The sequence below is a fragment of the Periplaneta americana genome, chromosome 1, assembly GCF_040183065.1.
Source record: "Periplaneta americana isolate PAMFEO1 chromosome 1, P.americana_PAMFEO1_priV1, whole genome shotgun sequence".
Taxonomy (NCBI): domain Eukaryota; kingdom Metazoa; phylum Arthropoda; class Insecta; order Blattodea; family Blattidae; genus Periplaneta; species Periplaneta americana.
The window spans coordinates 207,260,102-207,285,471 of record NC_091117.1 but is presented as its reverse complement, the minus strand read 5'-3'; the positions used below and the strand labels follow the sequence as shown (position 1 = coordinate 207,285,471).

The window sequence follows — 25,370 nt, the reverse complement described above, 5'->3', positions numbered from 1 at the left end:
ACGTGTATTATGCAAATCAAGCTTTTAGGTATGACTCCCTGTAAAGTTGATTTGAATAATTTCGAGGGAAAAATTTTGCCTTATTCAGAGAATGATCCACTTATATTTTTGTTTAACAGTACTCTTCATACATAGTTCATTCATGTTTGGTGATCTCAAAATCAAACATTTGCAAATATATTTTATACAAATCAAAATGTTAATTTCAACAGTAGCGTAATTTATGAAGTAAACATCGGTTAAATAATTAATTGATTTTTCATTATGAAATAAAGTTTGATTAAAATACGGGATTTTTGCGCATCCCGAGAAAAATTACGGAGATGCTGGTCACCTAGGCCAAAAATGAAGACTGTTCCATTTTTTACAGGATGTATGGTAAGCTTAGTCTTCGAAGAGAGTTCTCACTCATGTAAAATTTGCAATACTTTTAGTTATGTTGCTGTGTGCTGCAGATATGCCTCATGTCCCGTGACGAGCAGAGTATCCTGGTGGTGAGCTATGCAGAACTGAAGCACTGTCTGGAGCAGTCATTTGAGGAGATCCTCAATGCAGCAGCCAAGCCGGATCAGATAGCATAGTCCTTTTCAGCTACTAATAGTTGACTACACCCATCCTGTAGTAGAAGCACTGTCTCTCGTGCATCATAGCTGCTCCCCTGACCGGAGTATTCGTTGTAGGATGGCATAGGTCTTCCCTGACCTGACCTGACCTGACATTGGGAGGACTATGCATGTGTGTTGTGTATATGTGTGTATGTTAGGCAAAGTTTCCCTCTCTTGTACATTGTGTATGATGATATATCGGATATTCCTCTTCCCTTTACTCGATTGTTGCCAAGAAGTGGTTCTGTTAATTGACTTCAAATAAGTGAGCCAGTCATAGATAGTGGTGCTGTTGCTACTGCTTCTTCAGACATGTACATAACTACTACATAACTGCCATCCAGTGTGCCACCACCGGTCTCCAAGTATGATGCATCTGGTGGAAGCACTGACAAATAAGGAAGATCTACTGGTTTTTATTTTTATTTTATTACTTTTTTTATTCATGTCATTTTTTTTCCAGATGAGGAGTATGATATACGTGATGGTAGCTTATTGATTTGTAATTAAATTAAAATGGTATGCTTTTGAGTCTTTCATCTTGGGAGGGAGGGAGAGAGGGGCAAGTACTGAGTCTTCCGAGACTTGTGCAGTTTGCCTCGCACAAAGCTTACATTGAAGCTCTTTATTTTATGTTTCGCGTGGCAATGAGAAATGATGTTCGTGGTGGTACATACATGAGTACTAAGCTCAATTGGGGCAAGGGACACACACCCTATTGTCTGCTGAGTGTATTTTTTCTAAATATATATTTTTTCGTATCGGTGAATTGAAAGTGGTTTCTGTGAGTGAAGCACAAAATGCACCAAAGGTTGTAACATAGCCGCCAAGAGGCCAAGATTCTTGTGTGTTCCTCCCGAGTGCTGCTACATCATCCTGCAAATGCTTTGACGACTGCTTCCCAAGTCAACCAGGATGAGGAGAAATATATCCTTTACATTCCCATTGATGCCGCTTACACTGGAAACAGGAAGACAAGCAAGAAGCCTTCTGTCACTGCTGCATATTAAAGTGTCCTGAGGCGCGTGCGTGCAGATGTTTTCGTCACTCCTGCTCCTCTTTGGTGGCACAAATCCTGTGAGTGGACAACGTGTGTATTCTTATGTAAGAGTGGGTGAACAATCTGTCTGTTGCATCAAGGAAGTTGTGGCATTTCGACATTTCATTTTGTTTAGCCGACTTCATTGCGATCGGGCCTTTGTTGCACTGCGTCAGCATCATTTGTGCACACTTATACCTAAAAATTGGTTGGTCATTAGGATCTATTTGGTTGTACGTCTATTTTTAAAATGTATATATAAGAACAGATGAAATTGAAGATTAATTTTATTTTTAGTCTCCTTAAAGTGACAGAAGGGAGACAGATTTGTTTTGCAGTTTTTGTTAAGTTGAACTCCACTGAGAGATGTCAGTGAAGTGTACCAGTGTAATTGGCTTAATGTAACAATCTTTTTCTTTCTCTCTCTTTGTTTCTTGCTTATTTGAGGTTTGTAAGCAGTGACCAAGTAGATTCTGATATTTAGAATGCGGTTGAATTTGGCAGTGAAACAGAGTTGTAAAATTAGCCAACTAAACTGTATAGGATGTATACATAGGCATTATAAACAAAACCTTGAGTCTACAGAGTGGGAGAAGGCAGGGACTGACACGTGTAAGACATTTCGTATGTGATATCCAGCAATTGTTTCCATCCACTTGAGAGTAAATAAGCAGGCTGCTTGCAACTGATTTCATTGTGTGATAGCACATATAAACTTCCTTATTGCATTCTGCAAAGTGTGCTCGTCTCTTTGACTTTGCTGTCTTCCATCCATATGTGTCCTGCATTTTGACACCGTAATGTCAAGTGGAAGATGTTCCCTCCTTGTTGATTGGTCAGGGTTTTCTGGGCCAATCTAGTCTGGTCTCATATCATAAGCGCTGTCTTTTCTATAAATAAGACTGTAGCCATGTACTATACACATACATTCTAGTTCCTACTTTATATTTCCAAAATGACTAGAAAATTATGTATTTTTTGTATATTCAAAAGTTACATACAGGGTGTAACAACTTTAATGTTTAGAATTTCTGGAACATGTTCCCTGACATGTTCTACGTCGATTAAACCTAACATACCTATATACCTATATCCAAAGTTCTATAGGTTTGGATTATTTCTACCCCAAAGTTAAATTTCTGAGTTTAATTTTATCGCTGAATACTGAAAGAAGTAACACCAATTTCCGAAAGTGACATGTCTATGTCATTATTTTTATTAGTACCATATTACATTTTAATATCAACTACTTGTGAGTATGAAAGAAGCAGTGCAAAGTTGAAAAAAAAAAATGTCCTTAAGATTCCAAACACTGTACTTCTTGAAATTTGCCAATAGGCATGTGAAAATACCTGTGCACTAGGAATCCTACGATTTGGGAACCGTGCTTGATATGCCAAAACAGCTGCTGTTGCATTGCCATCACACAGTCCATACACATGAACTATGTTGGCATATTCCTGATGTGTGTACACAAAAGGTGCACTTTAATGGTCAAAACTCAATAAAAAGACTAGTCACAATACGGTTTATTTTTCTCACAACTGTTATTTTAAACTGTTGTCTGTTTCGTTTCCTTAGCAACCTAAACAATTTTAATTTAATTTCTCTTAAAAGTAAAATTTCCTTCGTTCACTGCTTTTCAAATGTTTCTTATGTATCTCTACTTAGTAATGCCATAAAATAGGCCTTGTATAAACGGTATAATGCTTGGAGCTGCAAGAAGTTCTATTTCTTCCAGCTCTGTTATCTCTGTAACCTCTCAATTTCGGATATAGGTATGTTAGGTTTAATGAATGTAGAACGTGTCAGGGAACATGTTCCAGAAATTCTAAACATTAAAGTTGTTACACCCTGTATATCTGCAGCCTACCTTATTAAATATACTATTTTAGTAAGGAACTTTTTTTTCTGCTATTAAGTTTTCTTTTGGTCTCAGGTATTGTAATTTGAGTCCATGAATTCTGGAATCATATTTAACAATTTGACGTTAATGTTTTCAAGTTTTTTATTAATTGCAACATAAGATCAGCATTTGTTGCAAGATCTTAATAGCAGCTTTCTATTTTTGGAGGTATAAATACATGTTATGTGGCAAATTTCATAATTCTATGAAAGAAATCATTCGCTCTGATATTTCATCAGAAGTTCATTGTTAGTATTTTAACAACTGCATGTTCAGCTGGTAAAAAAAAAAATCAGGACATTATTTTACAGCAACAAACATTATCACTGTCATATGAAAATTTAACATAAGATTGTGCAAGATTCCCATGTTATGTAATCCTTGAATTACACACATTTTATATTTATGTTTTTGAGTATTCCATGCATGGCACTTAATATCATTTGTAAAGAAAATATTCTGAAATATACTTGTTTTGTAGTTTTTGTTTCTTCATAGATTAACGATTCATTTTCTGTTATTTATCTTTAAATGATTTTTTGATAATTTCAAGTTCCAACATTCACTAGAATGCATTCCTTATGCAACTTGGGGATCTCTTGCAAATGAAAAATCTTCTGTTTTCTAAAAGTAATAAGGTATCCATAGTTCCTTTTCTTGAACTTTCTTGGAGTATGTATTTATTTTACCAGTTAAATTAAAACTGTTCATTTCGGTGATAATTTGCAATTTTACTGATATAATAAAGAGCCTAGATTTGTATGTATTATCGTATTGTAAAATTTTTGTAAATATATAAAGAATCTCGAAATATATTATTTAAGTATTTAGCAAATTAAAAAAAAAATATCGTAACTATACATTTTTAGTAACTTTGATAGCTCTGCAGCATTTATTTTTATCAAATGTACCAAGATGGTGAGTTTATTAAAAAAAATCTGTAAAACAATAAAGAAACGAACTATAACTTGTTATTTCAACTGGAATTTCATGTAAAACCCACTCTTGTTACATAACTGATATATTGCAATTTGGCTATTAGTGGTCAAAGGTCCTTTAGATGCCTGTTACGACAGTATAATGCATACAAGCAAATGCATCTTACTTTGTGTTTCGTTAGTGTTTGCAATTAGTTGGTCGTGTTCAACTTGAAACTATACTTTAAAGAAAATTATTGTATGTCTTCAAGAAATGGATAACACAGTCGTAAAGCCAAATATATAGTTTTATGTAGAATGACACGAAAATTTGTAATTTATGGCAAAAATATTTTAACATCCCATTGAAAATATTCTGGTTCTCAAATATTTGTACTTTCTAGCTCTCTAAATAAGAAGTAAAGAAATATGCAATGACATAAAAATCAAGGCTCTTGTTATGACATAAAAATTAACATTTGTATAGTCAATTCCAGTGCACAGCTGTGACGTGTACTAAAATTAAATAACATGATACAAATGATTATTTTGTATAAAATGTGTGTGAGAGGGTTACAAAATACACCACAGAAGTGTTCATAGAATGCCAGTAATTATTAAAACAATTTAAATTACTGGTACACTTTCCTCATGACAAGATGTGAATACTTCTGTGTTTGCATGTGTTTATTTTTATCATTTTCTTCTGTGCTCTTGTTAATAGGAGAATATCAATTACATTATGATTAATCATGATTAAGAATTAATCTAAATATTGCCCTACGTAGTTTTAAAAATAATCCAAAAGTTATGACACAGTTTGAACATACCAATGTATTGTCAATACATGTAGATAGGTATATTTGTAATTCTGAAGCAAAATTTCTAACAGAAATTTGAAAAGAATTGTATAATATAAAATGACCTGAATGAAAATAATTTTAACTATTCAGTGATGCGCATGTTTGGTTTGTTATAAATAGAGTTCTGCATTTGGTTATCTAGAGGCTCCAAGCAACCTGAAACAGTGTAGGTATGTATGGAGTATAGCTCGGCATACACATTTTACGTCTGCTGTTAGCGAACATGCCAAAACAAAGTTAGGCACTTTGAGATCAGTGCTCTAATAAAAAGATTTGGTAGCGAACACTTCATTAGGAAAGAAGAAAATGTATTTTATCGTAAATAGGTAAGGAGAAATTTTTCACTTGAAACATTTAAAATGTTTACAGTCATTCATTGTAATGTCTAGAGCAGGGATCTTCAATTGTTTTTCCTTGGGGGCCACATTGATAGCAATATCAGAATAAATGGGGCTTTGGAGTGCAAACATTTGGTTGAGTAAGACCGGTGCTGGTCTTACTTACAGTGATTGGTTATTCCTTATAATTGCATAGGAAGTGTAGATATAGATATAGAATAATTACAGGAAAAGTAACTATGGCATATATTAGCATGAATTAGCATTCAATTTCCACCCATTTGTTTACTTTTTTTTGCATTTCAACCAGTGGAGTGTATGCATAAACCCAGAAACAAATTTTGAGATTAATAAAGGTACGGTCACACATCACTACTTTTGCACCGATGCAGTACAAAAAACTGCGCAACTCTCGTACTGCGACGTGTGAACAACGGTGCAACCCGAAAAGTAACGGCTGCCGAACCTGCTGCTCGCTACTTTTTCATGCTGCACGCAGCTTAAAAGTAGCGACGTGTGAACAGGGTTCTCAGTGTTGCAGCTGCAGCATTTTTGATATCGGTTTTGTTGAAACTTTTGTTGCGGTTGTGACCATTGTTGCCACCCAAATGTGCCAATGATACTTTTATTGTTTGGATATATTTTAATATTAGATGTGATGAAAATAAATTATTTGTAACAGTTATTAAATGCACAACACAGTCTGAGCATATTTTCTGACGATATAATTAATTTTTTTTAATTTTCCGTAGCGTAGTTTCAAACAGGAAGGTTGCCAACATTGATTACGTGAATATGCTGTTGGTTATCATTTAAGTATATAGGCGATTTTAAAAGCTTTATGGTAAAAATAATGCCAATTTCTGAATACCAGTTAGGACAGAAAAGCAAATAATAGATAAGGAAGCTTTCGCATGAGTTTCTTAATAATGCGAACATAACCACAAAATGTATATTGAGAAGTCAACACGGAGATGGAAACCTGCAGCATGACTGCGGCTGCAAAAGTAGCGCCTTGTGTGTGAACAGACTCGCAACCTCCAGTTGCAACTTTTGCAGCACTCGGGTTGCGCAGCACGAAAAGTAGCGTGCAGCGCGCTACTTTTGGCTTACGTGTGAACACGACACGCAACTTTTGCAGCTGCAATACAAAAGTTGTGCAGCAAAAGTAGCGACGTGTGACTGTACCTTAAGGTAGCTTTAAATAAATATCTAGTGATAGTAATTTTATTGTCTCATTGTTCAGTGCATATACAAACAGACACATGGATAAGTAGATGTAAACACACAAAACGGAATGGGGAGACAAGTCAGAATTTTCCGTTTCAAGCAAAGCTGGTCTAATCCATGTACACCTAACTTGTACTCAAAATAACCAAACGCAGGACTCTAGTTATAAAGTAGATCAAACTGGAATTACATATAAATTACAAAATAATACCTTCTTTATCATCTCATTTCTTAAAATTAAGTGTGCAATACTTTGTACCTACAAGATACTGTACAGAATTCTAAAATTATTGACATTCAGTGTTTATGTATATAATAAAGTAAAATACGTATATAGGGTGGAAGTGAAATAACCCTGCAGATTTTCAGAGCGAATAGCTTATGTTGTATGTAACAAAAAAAAAAGTTTAATACCATATTGGTGGAAAGTTCACAGTTTTCTCAGAAAAAAAAAAACATGTTTTTTCCAAATGTTTAACACCCTCTTATTCAGTAACTATTGCGAGTAGGATCATAATTTTTGTCCATACCAATAGAAAATGTAATAAAGAATAATTTATTCTTCTGGCGTATTTCCATAGCATGGACGTTTATCGTGTAAATTTAATTTAAAAACCACTAATTTTAAGCTACTGAACGATACGAACAAATTGCAACATTGCCACAGAGGGAGAGCTTCATCAAGGGCAGTCTTGTCAAGATCCCCTCCACTACGAGAGGGTTGTAGCAGCTGTCTCCTATAAAAAATAATCTACTACGAACTACAATCTAGGGATACTTACAAATGTTACAACATTCTTATGTTAAATGTTAAATTTATGATATTATACACAAAATCCAGAACTCTGTGTACAATATATTCATATTGAAATAGAGACATACAGGCAGTTTACTTCGAAACTGTAATATTAAATATGCTTATTCAAAAGTATTTAGTTAATTACAGAATATATTATTTCCCCTCTAACATAATGAATAATACTTTGTAACTGTTGCTATTTTTAATATTCTGAAGTATGAAAAACAGGTTTATAAACATTCGATTTTTGAAATTACTGAAATTGAATTATCTTACACTTTAAATATTGCACAAGAAAATGTCTACTTCGTAAGTATTATACAACGCGTAATTGTACTTAAAAAAGTCTTTTGGTATTCACAAATTATCGAGGTTGTACTTTTTGCTTCTAATATAAAACTTTATTATAACATTACAATAATGATACACCTTAAAAAAAAAAAAAAAAAAAAAAGTAAACTCAATCAGATGTTGCCAGACTGCTGAAACTTCAAACTTAATTTTCTAATTAACTGTGCATTTAATCACAAAACGTAATATAGGTTTTCTCTTCATTTAAGCATACCCTATCGTCCATTTCAATCTGCAGGATTATTTCACTTTCACCCTCTATAATTGTGTGTGTATATGTATATCATTGTAGAGAACCTAATCTTTCTAATAAAAGTACAAACGACTATGGAATACTTATTACAGACATGGACAAATTATTAGACAAAATTAATTAATGTGCAACGAAGCTGTAGTTATCGGTAACAACAATGAACAAAAATGTATTTTACACAGATATAATGTACAAAAAATTGAATCTTGAGGTTACTAATATTTTGTGAACATTCCCTTATTGTTTATTAACACGTTGATTTTGTCAGGGATGCTGGAAACCAAAGTTTGACACTTTCTTTGAATATCAGCATCATTTAGCCAGATATCAGACAGTGCTTAAATGAGTCCATGTTTTGTTGTAAGTCTCTTTTTGTTCACTTTCTTCTTCAGTATAGATCACAGATTTTCAATTTCGTTCATGTCCGGTCTTCTTGCAGGCTATAGGAGAATATCTTCTGCAGTGTATAATTAAAACACCAGTAGTACCAACATAGTTAGAAAAAATATACTTAACAATTGGAAAAATATACCAGAAGATGTAAACAATCATATTTACAACAATAGAGGCTGTGAATTATACTGATAGTTGATATGACGAATTATATTATCTTTCCAAGAAAAAGTTTTAGTCTAATAATTTGTCCACGTCTGTATTTAATTTTCTGTGAAATATATGTAATAATTAAATATGCTAACATGCAGGTTTTTTTTAGACATAAGATTAATATTTATACAGTTCCAAAATACTTTGTAATGTGTGAAATTTGCCATATGACGAATATGTTTTGCTAAATTATTAGCTTTGTCTCTGACGTCTTTGTAGGTAAACATGAATCTTTTTATAAGAAAATAAAAATTGCTTGCAAGATATCTTATACATTGAGACCGGGCTGTTATGGCCCATACTGCATGATGTTCAGGTTGCTCTGGAACAGACGGAACCGAACAGTATACATTGTGGTGGATGCAATGAACTAATCTGTGATTATTATCAGAGAGTGAGCAAGTGCTGGCGAAAGGTACATATCCAAAACAGTGTGTGTGTCGTCAAGACAGTGTTCTCTAGAATTTACTGGACGAACCTCATATACGATAGTGTATATGCTCCTAATATCCAGTTTAAATTGAGTGAAATTAGTAATGACAAATTAATTTTGTTGGTGATTACCGTCATTTGCCTCATGAGTGATGCTTTATTGGTGTCACGTGAGGTTCAAACCTATCTTTGGACAGTTGACTAAACGGCAATCTGAAAGGAACCTGTTCACTGCAAATACCAAAATAAATGCTGGTACTTTGGGAAACGAATTGAAAAAGTAGGGGCAATTTACACGTATAATGCTGGTAACATGACATATTTCTCTCTTACATATACCAAAAACTATTCACCGATTAAATTTCCAACTTCTTTGCTGTGTTAATATGTTAGCTGACTAGTTTCGAAGTCGTGTTCTTCATTTTCCAAAGCCTAGTAGAGATTCCATGCTGTCTTCTGGTTTCCTGTTGCGGTGTTCATGATTGTGTCGAAAAGACTGTGTGTTTTGAAATTGAATTGACTGTTCAGGATGTGACATGGGTGTGTTTTTGTAGTATGTTTATAAATTTCGTATTGCTCTATTGGTAGTGGTGTCAAAAAAAAAAATGGTTGCACGCAGCAAATCACCCAAGTAAAAGATGATAATCACAGCTCACGTTTACATTATGTTATATAAAACACATGAATTAAAGCAGCTATTTTACCAGGTGTGCACTTAATAATGGATCTAGTAACAGTTACAATAACATTTCCGAAACTAATAACGAAATTTACAAATACAAATAATGCAAAACTTTCTCAGTATTGTTAAGTCAAATACAAATGACTTTTATAACTAGTAAAATTACTGGCAAAAACACACGAGATGAACAATGATATAGATAATAAATGAACATGTTTGCACTTTATTTAAACAGGCCGATGAATCCAAGGCAGCGGCCTGAATAACACATGTTCATGTCCTGCACAGATCTCATGTATCGTTAACAGAAGCATCAATACTAGCAACAGTGTAGCGATATTTAGTTGCCACAAAATAAAACAAATATTACACAAAATTAACAAATAGTATTGCATAATATGAAAAAAAAAAAATCTTTCTAAAAAGAATCACGACTAACTATCTCTGCATTCAATATAGTTAAATGGATAATAATTTACACATTCAAATCCTAGTTGTGTGCATTAGTTTTGAATTGGTAACATTACATTAAGATTTGACGCGGAACTTTAACTTGTATTTTTTCCTGAAAGCCTGCGCTTGATTGTTCCCTGCCTAACGTCTCCAACAACCCTGCCATCTAGCAAAATTTCTGCATGCTGTGCTCTAGCAGGCGGAATGTTAACTACTGAGTCAAATTGAATTCGGCTCAAAGTCTGTCATAAGAAACGCATATAAACTAGAATCAGTGGCCTTTTGTACAGTTTTATATGGACGCAGGCAGTGCCACACCAAACTGGCTCCAACGTTCGGAGAAACGCTGCAAGAGTGCGTCCCAATCTGTGTGCCCGCTCGTTCAGATGAAATACGAATAAAATGTGTAGAAATAAACGATTACAACTGCTTTTTAGGATATTTTTTGTTTCTTTCATTGGTGGTGCCATGGCACACTGGCACTGCCCCAAAAGCCGCCCCTGGCTGGATGTGTAACACAACCACAGGAAAGAAACAAATACATCACACTAACATACGAAAACAAGAACACACACAAGATTGCATCATAATTCAAGAAACTAAAATACAACATTGCATACAGAACACACTACAAAAACATCTTAACACACAGACAAGACACACAAATAAATACAACTTAACAGGAGTTTACAAACTATCCATTCATTCATTTATTTTATTCCATAGATCTTACATGAGCAATGAAGCTTTAAGATGTGGAACAAGTCAAAATTTTACAATATTACAATTACAATTTTTACAAATTTTTGTAGTTTTACAGTTTAGTAATTTTCTACAATTTTTACAATTTTGTGCAATTTTTTACAATATTTTGGCGAGATGTAGTGAGATGAGGTGAGATCCGAGGAATCGCCAAAATATTACCCGGCATTTGCCTTTTGGTTGGGTAAAACCTCGGAAAAACCCAACCAGGTAATCAAATCAAAGGGACTCGAGGACTCGCCATAGACCATCCGGCTTCAGTCCCACGGCTGTGGAAAACCTCGGAAGAAACCAAAGACCAAAGGGGGATCAAACCCAAGCCCGAGCGCAGCTCCGGATCAGCAGCCCAGTGAGTCTATCGACTGAGCTACATCGATGGCTCTACTAAAAGTATACAATACATAGCCAATCAGATTATTAAATTTACAAACGTAAACGATCATTCATAAGTTGAACTATATTATAATACAAAACAATTTAATTAAATTTAAGGCATAAACAATTCAACCAGTTGTGATATACAGAAATTGATAATACATATCATGCACACTACTTCAAATTACAAACACAAACAATTTATCAATAGAGCTATGTAGATTACTATTCAATTTAAAGCATATACAATTGCAACGACTTTTACATAGAACAGACTGGAAGATCATTTCAAACATATTACAAAGAATATATCACAGCCATAACCAAACTAACATCAATTCAACCTCCGCAGAACACATCACAAACTCCAATCACAACTACAGCAACATAGACAGTGACATGAAAATACTGCACATCCAGCCAAAAAACCAAAAACTTGACACCATAGAACAATATGAAATGTATAAACATACAAAAACACACCCACATCATATCCTGAACACTCAATTCATTTTCAAAACACACACAATTTTCGACACAATCATGAATACATCCCACCACAACAGGAAACCAGAAGATAGTGCAATATCTCCACTAGGCTTTGGGCAATGAACAAGACTTCGAATCTAGTCAGCTAAGGTAAATCCTAAATATTAGCACAGTAATGAAGTTGGAAATTTAATTAGTGATGTATAAGTATTAAAAGTGTATACAGAAAAATGAAAAAAACAAACAAAAAAAATTGTTTCTCTACATCATTCAGCCATTATATAATACACTTTTCCATTGGATGTGGTACAAATATTCTAGCTCCATTTTTTGTTTGTGCAATTTACATGCTAGTGTGTAATTTTAATGCCAGCTTCTGAATAGCTAAGGAAAATTGATGATATAATTAGAAGACTTCTGGTTATTTCAGTGAAGATGGAGAGTATGACTTGATCATATAGTAAAGAGATTATCATTGGAATAGTCACTGTATTGAGAATTGATCGTTTTTTAGAAATGACCTCAGGAAAATTATGTACGAATGTAGCATTATGTGCAGAGTCTTACCTGTTTTATTTTTTGCTGTTCGACAAAAAAAGTGAATTGCTCTTATTTTTTTAATTCTCCATTGTAGCTCTGATCTTTTTAGTTCCACCACTTGTAATAATATATTAACATCACGTCGAGCTTGTATTTTCTCCATTTCGTTAGAATACAGCTTTCACTTCAAGGACACATCTCTTATCACATAGGAAATGGAAAGAAAATTTAAAGTATTTACTTTGCATATCCACAGATTACCAAGATGAGAGCTGTAGACAGATGACTTTCGTTTTTCTAATGCCTTTACGAAGCAAGAGCTTATGACTCTGAATATGTTTACAGGTATACCGGTACTCTTAAGTATGACCACCTTTAGCATGTTATGGTGGTGCTTAAATTCACATGGATAATCAGATAATTTAGTTATCCAGTATTTTAACAGTATGAACACTAATTATTCTTGTACCTGGGAATATGTATTAATTTCTCAAAGGAATTATTGAATCCTTTAGATGGATATATTTTGTGTTGTGTGTTATTCCTTCATGTAATTGCCACTACCTAAGAAGATTGAAGAAGGCTAAAGGTTCCTTAAAGCGCTGTCTTTACAACACACATACAAGTGACCATACATACACATCAGAAAGTTGTGACTTGGCCTAACTCAAGCTTAGCTGCCTCGGGACCAGGACAATCAATCCACTAACTCCACTGAACTCTTTGAACAGGATGTCAAGTGTCTTTCTTCCATGAAGGAAATAGAAACTTCGAGCGTGTTGAGTATCAGAGGAAGCAGGAATCTGCAATGAGATTTGAGTTGAATGTTCCCCATTATGGCCAGTGTATAAAAGAATTCATACTTCTTGATATTAATTTTATTATTGTGTTGGGCTTTCAATTCCTTGTAGGAATACTTGTACAAATGTGTTGGCAGAGTGCAGTTACACACCCACCTCTGAGAGTTATTTGTAATATTCGTGATGCATTTAGTTGAAACTGATAATTTTTGTTCCTTGTCCACCACCGAATTATTAAATTTATACATCAGGATTTTATAAATTATTTTAAGTAATAATAATGTTTGGACACATTTGATTTCCATTATCACATTCATGGTCATCTATGACTGATGCAGCTCTCAAAGATCTCCATACCACAACATGTGTCAAATGATTGATTGTTCTGGAGAACCAAATGAAGAAATCAAAAGTATTAATGTAGTACCGGTAGTTGTTTTGTTGCTTAAAGTGTAACTTTTGCAATTAATACACATTTAATATATTCTTAGTTACAAATCAGCAAATCATTTCGAGTTTAAATTATAATTAAGATTTTTTATGCTGAAAAATGTGTAGCACATCAACATCAGTAAACACAGCTTACTCTTTTTCCTATAAAAATTTCCCAGAATACCCTCCTTCTTTGCCAACAAATGTAAAAACCCTCAAAGGGTCGGTTCAGATATTGAGAAATCATTTGTATGGGAGTGATTATGGAAATTTCAAGTTATCTTAACCGATTGCTGTTGATTGGTTCAGATTCAATGCCAATAAATCTGTACTATTATTTTTCTCGTGGTATATGGCATTCAAATCATTCTAACCTATCTGATGATATTTTTTTCTCCCTTTCTTAACTGTAAATGGGCACACTGGGCACATTTTGTACAGTACCTGGCCACATTATTATAATCACTCACATTTTTACTATACATATTGCTCACTCATTTGAACTCTGGTTTCCTTCCTTAAGCAGAATTCACATTACATATTTAATTGTTAAACAATATTAAATAAAATTACAATTATAACAATGTTAATTAAAAAATATTGATTAATAACCAACGACACCGTATTTTTACAGAAATTTCAGTATTTCGTACGACATCCTTTGGCTTTAATTACAGCTTCAATTCTCTTTGGCATGCTTACAATACACTTCTGTATTATTTCCTGGATCCTTTCATTGTGATTCCATACATGTATCAGCCTTTCAATAAGTCGAACTCTGGTAGTAATAAATTATTTTGTCATCTCTCTTTTTACGGGCGCCCAGACATTCTCAATGGGATTCAAGTCTGGTGAGCTTCCTGGCCATGGCAAAAGTGGAATGTTTTTGGAAGCCAGAAACGTTTTGACTCTCCTAGCAGTGTGGCAAGGTGCACCATCTTGCATAAAAAATATATTTCTCCCCATTTGGGAACCATTCGTTCAGCTGAGGGATAAGCCTGTTTTCCAATACCTGGATATATTGATCTTGTTTCATTGTTCCCTGAACAATGTAGAGTCATCCTGAACCTTTGCCTGATATGACAGACCATATCATGACTGATACTGGGTGTTTAACTGTGTTAACCAGGCATCCAGGAGCAAAATTTTCTCCCTTTGTAAGTAAGTATTGTAAGCATGCCAAAGAGAATTGAAGCTGTAATTAAAGCCAAAGGAGGTCGTACGAAATACTGAAATTTCTGTAAAAATGAGATGTAGTTGGTTATTTATCAATATTTCTTGAATAAACATTGTTATAATTGTAATTTTACTTAATATTGTTTAAGAATTAAATATGTCATGTGAATTCTGCTTAAGAAAGGAAACCAGAGTTCAAATGAGGAAGTAATATGTAAAGTATAATAAAAATGTGAGTGATTATAATAATGTGGCCACGTACTGTATATTCAATTCCCTAACCGTTTAAAATGTTTATCATTTTACCTTTTAGGCATGTTTCCAAATGATATGTAATACGGCTTTGTCAAATCTGGCAACCTTTTCATAAGGGAAGCTAAATTTATTTATTATTATGATTTTATTTCTGGAAGAGAAGGTGGGAATGGAACAGAATCATACAGCATTGTTGATATTGTTGCTTGAAACATTTATAAAGTTGAAAGACTGTTCAGTCTTGTTTAGGTGTACATTGCAAATGAAATAGATATTTTAAACTACCTATTACAACATTTTTATTGTCGACATTTTTGCTTAACTAATGAAATATTGCTGCATTCCTTCATAAATTTGTTACGCATTCTTATTAATATATATATATATATATATATGTATATATAATGGCGGGTACTTGACTGTTCGACATTCACCCATATGAAGCCAGTTATATAAACCAATTTACCAGCAGAGTCATTGCTAGGGGGGCGCCATAGGAGACTAGTCTACACATATTGAGAATTTAATACTTCCTAAATTCAAGCTTTTATTATTGATGTCGACCTGGTTGGCGAGTTGGTATAGCGCTGGCCTTCTATGCCCAAGGTAGCGGATTCGATCCCAGGCCAGGTCGATGGCATTTAAGTGTGCTTAAATGCGACAGGCTCAGGTCAGTAGATTTACTGGCATGTAAAAGAACTCCTGCGGGACAAAATTCCGGCACATCCGGCAACGCTGATGTAACCTCTGCAGTTGTGAGCGTCGTTAAATGAAACATAACATTTTTTTTTATTATTGACAGTTCAGATAAAACACAATTTGGAATTTTACTGTTGGAAGCGAGGAGATTTGTAAAAAAAAAATATGTCACTGAATTAAGTAGTTTTGTAATATTTCTCTCTAACTATATCCGAGAGGTGGGAGGGGGGGGGGGGGGGGCAATTAATCAGAAACTTCAATTCAGTCTCAACTTTTTTAATATGCTTTGTACCTGGGATTCATTTATAATTCCACCATACAGTATGTCATTAATTATTACTAGGCTTCGAGACTTTGGACCCGATACAATAAGTTTACTGTGCATGTACTATAGGTTGTTGACTCGCTGCAGGTAGGTAGAGATGTGTTGAGGTAACAACATTGCTATTTAGAGTAGAGTACGATAGTATGGGGAAACACACATATGTACATTCTGAAAGTAAATATACATTACACAATGATAATGTCAAAAGAATGTGACAAGCATTTATTCTCCTGTCTTTCATAAGCATTTGTGTTTAATTATACACAGTGTTAATGGTGGAAATAAACATGTAGCAATTTTAATTTTTCTTCATTTATCCTATTGGTCGTCTTTAGGAAGTGCAGTTACAGTACCGGATTTGCAATGTACTACAAGATACACTCTCAGTCTTTCAAACGTAAATCTTTTTCGGTTATCAGCCAAACACAGTTTGTACCGTGAAAAGCTACCCTCTACGTCGCATGACGTGATGGAAGCAAAACGAAAAAACCTAACATCATTCCAGTCTCTAAGAGACAGTCCTTTATTCTCCAGCGACTCTATGTCCACTAATTTGCTGTTTATATTACACAATGCTCCATATCCGTTATTTTTACATAAAATTGATTTCCACTTCTGTTTTACACATTCAGTACCCGGTGTACTTGGTGTCTCATTAATTCTCTGTGTCATTTCCTCAACTAATTTGAGAGCTTCCGGCATCTCTTGCTCTGACTTTTCTGACCGTGTAATAGTTTCAGACACAGTTTGAAAATAGGTTTGTATGAAAACTAAATTAATCGTCAGAACCTTCAAATCCAGAGCGTTTTTCTTTGCGTATTTGTTGGCATTCATTCTACAGTACCCCCACCCACTGTACGCTTTACCACTACTGCGTGTTCAGTTCAAAGTGTGTCATGGCTCACTGTATGCTGTCATGTGGCTAGCCGATGAGCCTAGAGAATTCAATCTTCCTGCACTTCTGCAAACGCGTATTACCTATGTGCCAGAGAAGTTGCCTGGCAAGTACGGCGTTCATTCTGACGAGTACTTACCGATACGTACGATAATGCCGGTATTGGCAGGAATGTAAACTGTTTGGAAACACGTACTGAGGTGAGTTTTTTTCTTACTGTCGGGATATGGCGAGAGGGTTAAGACGATTACTTACGTATTTGTTGACATTAACTTGGACGGTCAACATGGACACGGAGCATTTGATTTGTGTTGTGGAATGTTGTGGTACACAATCGATGATAACAAATACCCTGCATACAACTTGCCCGCGCAAAAAACAGTTCAAAAGAGGTTATGGTAGCACACAGACCGCCATCTGTTGCAACGAGGTTCAAGTTATACCATACACGTTCTCAAGTTCAGATTGAACGCCTTGAATAATAGGCAACTTCTCTGACATATAAGCTGAAACTCGCTTCAAATCGCTGACTCACAACAGTGACGTCATGACACACTTTGAAATGAACACCCAATATACTCAGTATGCCGTTATGCAGATTTCCCACTGAAGTGCTCTATTGGGTCCGAAGTTTCGAAGCCTAATTATTACTTTATAAGCTATGACATACAAAGTGATTGGATCCAAGCATAAATTATATTAGAAGCAGTTGAATCGTTTGGAACTTGTGTTCAGTGATACTTTATTTTCTTTTTCTCTCCCTCTTTGTCTCTCTTTCAGTTCCTCCTCCGCATTGCTAAAAATGTTATTAATTCAAAGAATTCTTTAGTAACATACTGTGATCAAAAGTGGCAAAATCACATTTCAAATATAACTCATAATATTGTACCATCACTATTATAAATATCACTTTCATAATGATAGCATTTGTAATCATGAAATTGTGGCAAAATATTATGAAATTACGTTAAAAAATATCGTTAACATCATTGTTGCACACATTGTATAGCAGTCACGTCATTAAACTAATGAGTGTGATAATGGAAAATATTTAATTTTAAAATTATCTTCGAAAGTATTATTAATAATGTTTAATCGAAACTATATTAATCTTGGTGGGGTGGCTGGGTAAGGTAAGCACTTCATTATCTTTGTTTCATAATTATCATTATTATTTTTTGTTTTGTTTTGAGTGGTGGAGACAGAACAATATTCCTAAATATTCTATGCAATATGTGGGCTAGAATTTTTTAAAATTGCATTAAATTCACAATATAGTTATACTGTATCTTTTTCATAATTCACATTTATATATCGAGGGCATCATAAGTACCTTATTATGTATACAAGAACAGAAGGAATTTATTCTGTATTTAATTAGCTGTAATGCAGAGTTGATATTCCCTTCTGGAATGATGCCCTCGATATATTCATGTAAATTTAAAAACTTTTGTTCCTAAACTGGTTTTAATAGTACATCATCAGTGTAAATAGTGTTGAAGTTGTATCTAAATATATTTAATGTAGCCTTGCATTAACTTAAAAGAGAGTTTCCCCATCTCAAGTTATTTATTATTTCTCTTTTCTTTCAAACATATGACTGCATTTCTACATCAGTTCCGTTATAACATTGTGTCAGATGCTATTCATGCTATGCTGATGATTTCAGATATTGAAAATTCAAATCAGTTAGGGTTATAGAGATTGAAATAAATTATTTTTATTTTGTTATTGGTGAAATAAAATTAAAAAATGCTAGCCCTTTGTAGTGCAGAGTTAAAAGTGTGAAAAATTCTTATCGGCTGGTGAATGCTTTCTGTATGTACATGGTGTATAAATCGTGCGTCATATTAGATATCCATGTGCGCATTAGATAGATTAAGTTAATCTAAATATAAACATAAAGATTGTGTACCTAAAGACAGTTTCAAATACGCATGTTTGGAAACTGTTGTAACATTTCAGTACTGGTACCTATTCAGAAATTTGTAAACCTGTATTATGGTAAGTAATATTTTTCTTCATCTTTTGTGTATTATGCTTAAACCTTCAATTATTTTATAGACGTATTACATTTTAAGTAATTACAGTAAATTAATCGTATTGGTATAATTTTGGAATTTTTTTCTTCTATATAAAGAGGCTTAAATGCAAATATTAAGAAATCCCAAATAATTTGGTTATACTAAAGTAGAATTAAATTAATTTGAGGGAGATAATTTATATTGAGCATTGTTAAAAATATATTCTTGGTAAAATTCTCTTATCTACTTAAAAGTCTCTTACATGATAACTGTTTTGATTTCCAATTTCAGTCGATATTCACATACAGAGAAGTTATTTAGTGAACATAAATTCAAGAGCACAATGGACATTAATGTTAATCTTCATATAGTAGCTACTTACAGATTTATAATTTCTTTAATTCCATAAAGCTTGAATTATTGGCATATATTTTGATTCTTGAATTTGCTTCCGTAGTGAATTTTTTCTTTCTGGTTCTCTGCTGATTTGTCAGGACTCAGGGTAGCTAATGTTCCTTTTTAAGTGTCTAGAATTGTTGCATAATCACCTAAAAGTATTTGTCTAAATTATATGCAGAATTATACATATTCAAAGTATTTCGTACTTTAAAGTGAAGTGAGTTTCTAAACTGTAAAGAATGGAAGGAGAAGTGGTTTGAAATAGAGGTCTGCTGCTGGGGAGAGTACGGAATGTCAACAGCATTGTATTATTTGACTTCAGCAGATAAGGTACCAGCATCATTTACCTGTAGACAGGAACTACATGAGCATAGAAAATGTCATCAGATATTAGATTTTCAATCTAAAATTGAAGACTTGAAATAAAAAAGGCTCTAATCATGAATTTGAGGAAAATGAGTTTTAAGTGTACTAGGTATTATTGGTCATAATTTCAATATTAATGTGTTTTAATTGAAAGTTAAGCGTAGTATGGAGCTAGTGTCCAAAGGAACTTACAAACGTAATGTTGCAATAGTATGAAAAACGTACTGAAAGTGGAAATTTAATGAAAGGCTCTAAGTTCCATAGTTCAGAATCAGCAAAAAGATAGTGAAGAGGACAAACGAATGAAACAAAAATGGTTTTTTGTTCATAAAGTAAAAGTTTATTCTGTAATGCTTCTGGAAAACTGTTTGTGGTCATCATTTTTGTCAGGTACTGTATCATTTCCGTCAAATTCTTCTTCTTTTCGCTTAATATCTGGATTTTCTTCTAAGTTAACGAAAATATTTCAGAAAATGTTCCTCTACAAACTTGCACTAAGTCACCTTGCCCATCTGGAACAGAGTAATGAATAGCTGCTTGTCTCCTGCTCTGTGAAGGGTCATCGTAGGTACCATGACGTCTTCTTTTAACATGTGATACTTGCATCAGCCCCATCAAGTAACTCCCTCGCTTTTCAGTATCTTCCAGGTCATAAAAATCTTCAAACCTTGTGTTCATAGCTGAGGTTCTTGCATTTACACTTGCATGCACACCGACTCTGAAAGCAAGATGGAGAACCCTGTGAACTATATCTCATTAGGTCTACCAGTTTTTTCTGTTGTCACAACCAACATAATTTAGTTAGACCTTATTGTTGCTTTCATGCAAAAAGAACAAGAATAAACAGTCTGTCCAGGTATGGTGTAGGTTAGCGATCAGTAATGAGACTTGCCTCCTGTGCTGGACGAGGTTTTGCAGGAACATGTTTATTATTTGAACTTATATATTCATTTCCTCCATTTTTCAGCTTTTTTTTTTCATTGCAGCCGCAGTACCTTCTCCTTTAATTCGTCGTTTCTTTCCACTCAAACTCTTACAAACATCTGCCGCATCCGCCATTTAATCTAACTATGAGGAGGAAGCGCACAGGACATAGAGCCTTTCATATGTTAACAGCAGCGGCAGTTAAACTGCATGTTATCTGTCGATTGCATTTGGTACTACATTTTCTTTCGTGGCAGTTCCAGCCTTTTATACATTATAGGACTTGGCATATTATAGATCCCATTTTGCACACAATTTCAAAATTCCTTATTATGGCACTTAGAGCCTTTTTTATTTCAAGTCTTCAATTAATCTTCTTAGTTCATCTTACTCCTTTGTTTTGTTGATAGTATTCAGAACCATAGGGTATGTAATTATTGAAGAAATCTGGATAGAACTTTGCATGTGTGTGCGTCCAGTATACCTCATTATAGAGCTTCGATTATGCTAAAGTGATTCTAGATGTGAAAGACATATTTACTGCCTTGAGTTGAAAATAAAAGGCAACCTCCAAAGTTGAAGGTAAGAAAACCATATGGCTTTAGGTGGATTCGTTTCATCTTGTTCCAAACAATTGTAATCATAATCATATTTGCAATTGTAACACTAAATACTTCCAAGTTTTTTTTATTCTCAATATTGTTACATAGTACACGTTAGAAGGCCAACATAATAAATTACTTGGCAGATGTATGGATCTATCAAGTCTTATCAAATTACAGAATTTACTGAATAAATTGAATCATATTTTGTATTTGCGCATGTAGAAAAACGTCCATTGTGTTAAACTGCATCATCATGCTATCTATCAGTTTTCCTACGAGTCTGGCATAGCCTTGTTCATTCAAAGCTTCCTGGTGATAAGAATTTCTTTGCTCCAGAGTGTGAGATGGATGGTATGTTGACATGTTGGTGGGTTCTAGTCTCTGGCTCAAAGTTCAAATTTGAAATGGAAATGATAGGTTAAGTGTTTTGGCACCTATATATTTCTTTTACAAAGTTTTCTAGAATTCAGGATTTTAAGTTATTATTCCATCGTAATTTTAAATAATACACTTTAATTATATTTATTGCTTTCCTTATTGCAGAGAGAAGCCAGTTATTGCTGAGAATAATAGGCAAATAATCAGCATGGTAGTGACAGAAGCCTTGCATGCAATGAAATATTTAAATCAATTTAGTGCACAGCTTTATGACAAAATAGTTTTTGTGCTGTTCTTTGTGTAGCTGGTGAATTTATTCAGAGACGTAATTGTGTAAGCTAAGCTACCTGTTATGTCTCATTAATTTCTTACTTGTTACTGGTTTACTCTGTAGTTCCAGAATATCTGTGGATTTGAACATGCATTCAGCCATCACAAAGACCAGATTACTGTAAGTTAACTTTCAGAACAAAGCCTTCTTTGATTTCTAGATCTTGCCCTAAATAATAATATACAGCCATTACATATTTCCCTATAAATAAAGTTCTTGTAACCTCCTTAATATTAAGAAATATGAATTAGAATATGCCCTTGAATTCTGCATTACCTAGCAAGATCCCTTAATCTATTTTCATTGCTTTACTGTATCATGCATAATTAAATTATTTTTCCAAAATGTTGAATATTATAATAGTTACATGTTACATGATGCATTTTAATCCACTAGCTAGAAAACATTCAGAATTCATTACTGCGTAAAACGTGTTTATGACATTTAAGAGCAGGCCTAAGTGTTTTTTTCATCTGGTGTTGAGAAGATAAACATTTTATTTTCTTAAGCATTCTTTGTATATTTTATGTAGAAGTATATATAGACAATTTCATTAAAATTTAAAATTACATTCTTCAACAAATGTTTTCCTTGATTTACCTATTTTGAGTAGGCGTATACAGTATATATATATAAAACACATAATTTGACGGGATATACTAATAATATATAACCACGCAAATAATAGAGTATGGGATTTAAGCAGTAATATTAAAGTCATAACTAATACTTTACAAACACAACTTGCTAAAAAAAAATACCCTGCCTACTTGGAATGGTGTTCGTAAGAAATATAACATTCCATTGTCTCTAGTTAAGAGTGGTATGTAGGTAATATAACATGCAAAAATGCATGTAATGTTGATCTCTTCTTGCATAACGGTAAGCTTTTCGAAATGGAAAAATTGCCAATCTATTTTATTCTATCGGACACATAGAGTTTTGTCATCTTGACTGAACATCAGTGGTAAATAAACATTAAAATTCAGTTAGAGAAATCTGTTGAAATCACTTTCCCTGCTGGCTTTTCTCTGAATATAATGAAAGAAATAACGCCTACGTCCTGTAAAATGTGGCTACTGACAATGTCATTATATTAGATGTAGAAATGTTGAACATATGCCCACCAACATTAAATAGTTCACAACCAGCTATCTTGAACGAAACCAAATGCTCTCTGTATCTCACATTATCTGTTCCTTGTTTTTATATAAATATATGTACAGTATATTAATTCTTAACCTGGCCATAATGTATGAAATTGTAAATTTTTTGTTTCAATAAAGTATTTTTAAAAACATTTCAGTAGACTTTTATATAATAGCAAACAGTAATATCCCATAGTAATAGTAGTAGTAATAATAGTAGTCGTTGTTGCTGTCATGGAGTCCATATGGGGCCATACACCTTAGGGAACCTACAATTTTTCAACGAATCATATGGGGAACAGAAAATTTTGCCCACATGGAGCCATATGGCATAAGGGTGCCTAAGTTTTGTACACTGATCTTAGATAAACTCTTGCTCTCCCTAAATTATCTTCTTTGATATTCATAAACATAAATGGTCCACTCGTGTTGTTAACTAAAATAGACTACAACATATCGTCGCCTGAATGCAAGAACTAGGTAACTCAATTTATCATATTTTGTGACATCGCCTATTTATTTATTGCACTAAGGAATATGTCTCGTTTTCTTTTACCTATTTGTTATATTGGAAAACAGATGTCGCTGGTATCGTTCGATCAGTTACCTAGATCCTGGATTACATTTTGTGCGATTTTTGCTGTGGTATAAAAGAGGTAATTAAAATACGCAAATTTCGAGTTACCTAATTCTTGCATTCAGGCGACGATATGCAGTATCAAATGGTTTAAATTTCAACCAAACAAGATCTGCTGGTAGACTACCAACCTTCAAGGAAACAACTACCTGAAAGTCTACATAACAGAAATTATTTTAGTACCGGTAACTTGAAAATCATATTAAATTGAAATATAATATTGTATAAATTATATACGGTATTTTAGTCTAAAAAAGTCTGAAATCTCTAGGAGGCATAACCTGGAATCCGGGGGGGGGGGGGGGGAATCTCTCCCCTGGGCAACCCCCTGAATTCATCACTTTTTAAGAGATATCTCTTGCTTAACGGTTGTTTTATATTGATGTGTCCAGTCAACACTGATGTAACCAATGTTTCTGTTTCATGCTGTTGCTGGAGATGTTCAGTGAAGTGCCATAATTCATGTGGTGGGTGACAACTAATCACTGTGAACGAAATCCTTCAATCACATTGTTCTTCGATGATTATTGAACCAACTCGTACACATTCCACCATGCAGGAGGGAAGCTCCTCTGACCTTTTGCAGGTCAACTACTGATATATGTAACTTTAATGTTGTTGTTTTCTAATGCCAGGCGTTTGACAGTAAAGCCATTTGACCTCTTGCACTCCAATATTTTTCAAAGATATTATCATGGTCAGCCACTGAAGCACAGATTTTGAGATGTTCCGAATCCATTTCTTGGTTTGAGTTGCACAATGGGCAGTTAGGGGACTGATATATTCCAATTCTATGCAGGTGTTTGGCCAAACAATCATGGCCTGTTGCCAATCTAAATGCAGCTACAGACGATTTTCGTGGTAAATCGGGAATTAACTATGGATTATGATGCAGAGAGTTCCATTTTTTCCCTTGTGATTGTGTTATCAAATTTTGTTTGTTGAAGTCTAAGTATGTAGATTTAATAAATCTTTTCACAGAGTAATATGTAGATTTAGTAACAGGTCTGTAAGTAGCAGTGCTGCCCTTCTTTGCTAATGAATCCGCATTCTCGTTTCGCAGGATTCCACAATGGGATGGTATCCATTGGAATACAATTCTTTTATTGAGTGATATTGAGAGAGCATTTTAGTTATTTCTGCTGTTCGAGATGAAGGTGTGTGTTTAGAGACTATTGATAGAATAGCTGCTTTGGAGTCTGACAATATAATTGCATTCTTAAATTTATTGATGTGGCATAGAAGATTCCTGAGACTTTCACTTATTGCAACGATTTATCCATCAAAACTTGTTGTTCCATATGCAAGAGATCTATAAAGTGAGAAGAAACAGCAC

At 33.9% G+C, this 25,370-nt stretch overlaps 1 protein-coding gene across 3 annotated transcripts in view; it reads left to right on the top strand.

The window, feature by feature from the left end:
* The window catches only part of PAN3 (Poly(A) specific ribonuclease subunit PAN3), a 94,042-nt gene extending 70,493 nt beyond the window's left edge, over positions 1-23,549 (top strand). For all 3 annotated transcript variants that reach the window (XM_069836399.1, XM_069836389.1, XM_069836381.1), the window contains one exon: positions 456-23,549. In XM_069836399.1, the coding sequence (XP_069692500.1) occupies positions 456-581 (126 nt within the window). In that variant the 3' untranslated portion in view covers positions 582-23,549. The remainder of the gene's footprint in view (positions 1-455) is intronic.
* The last annotated feature ends 1,821 nt before the right edge of the window (positions 23,550-25,370 follow it).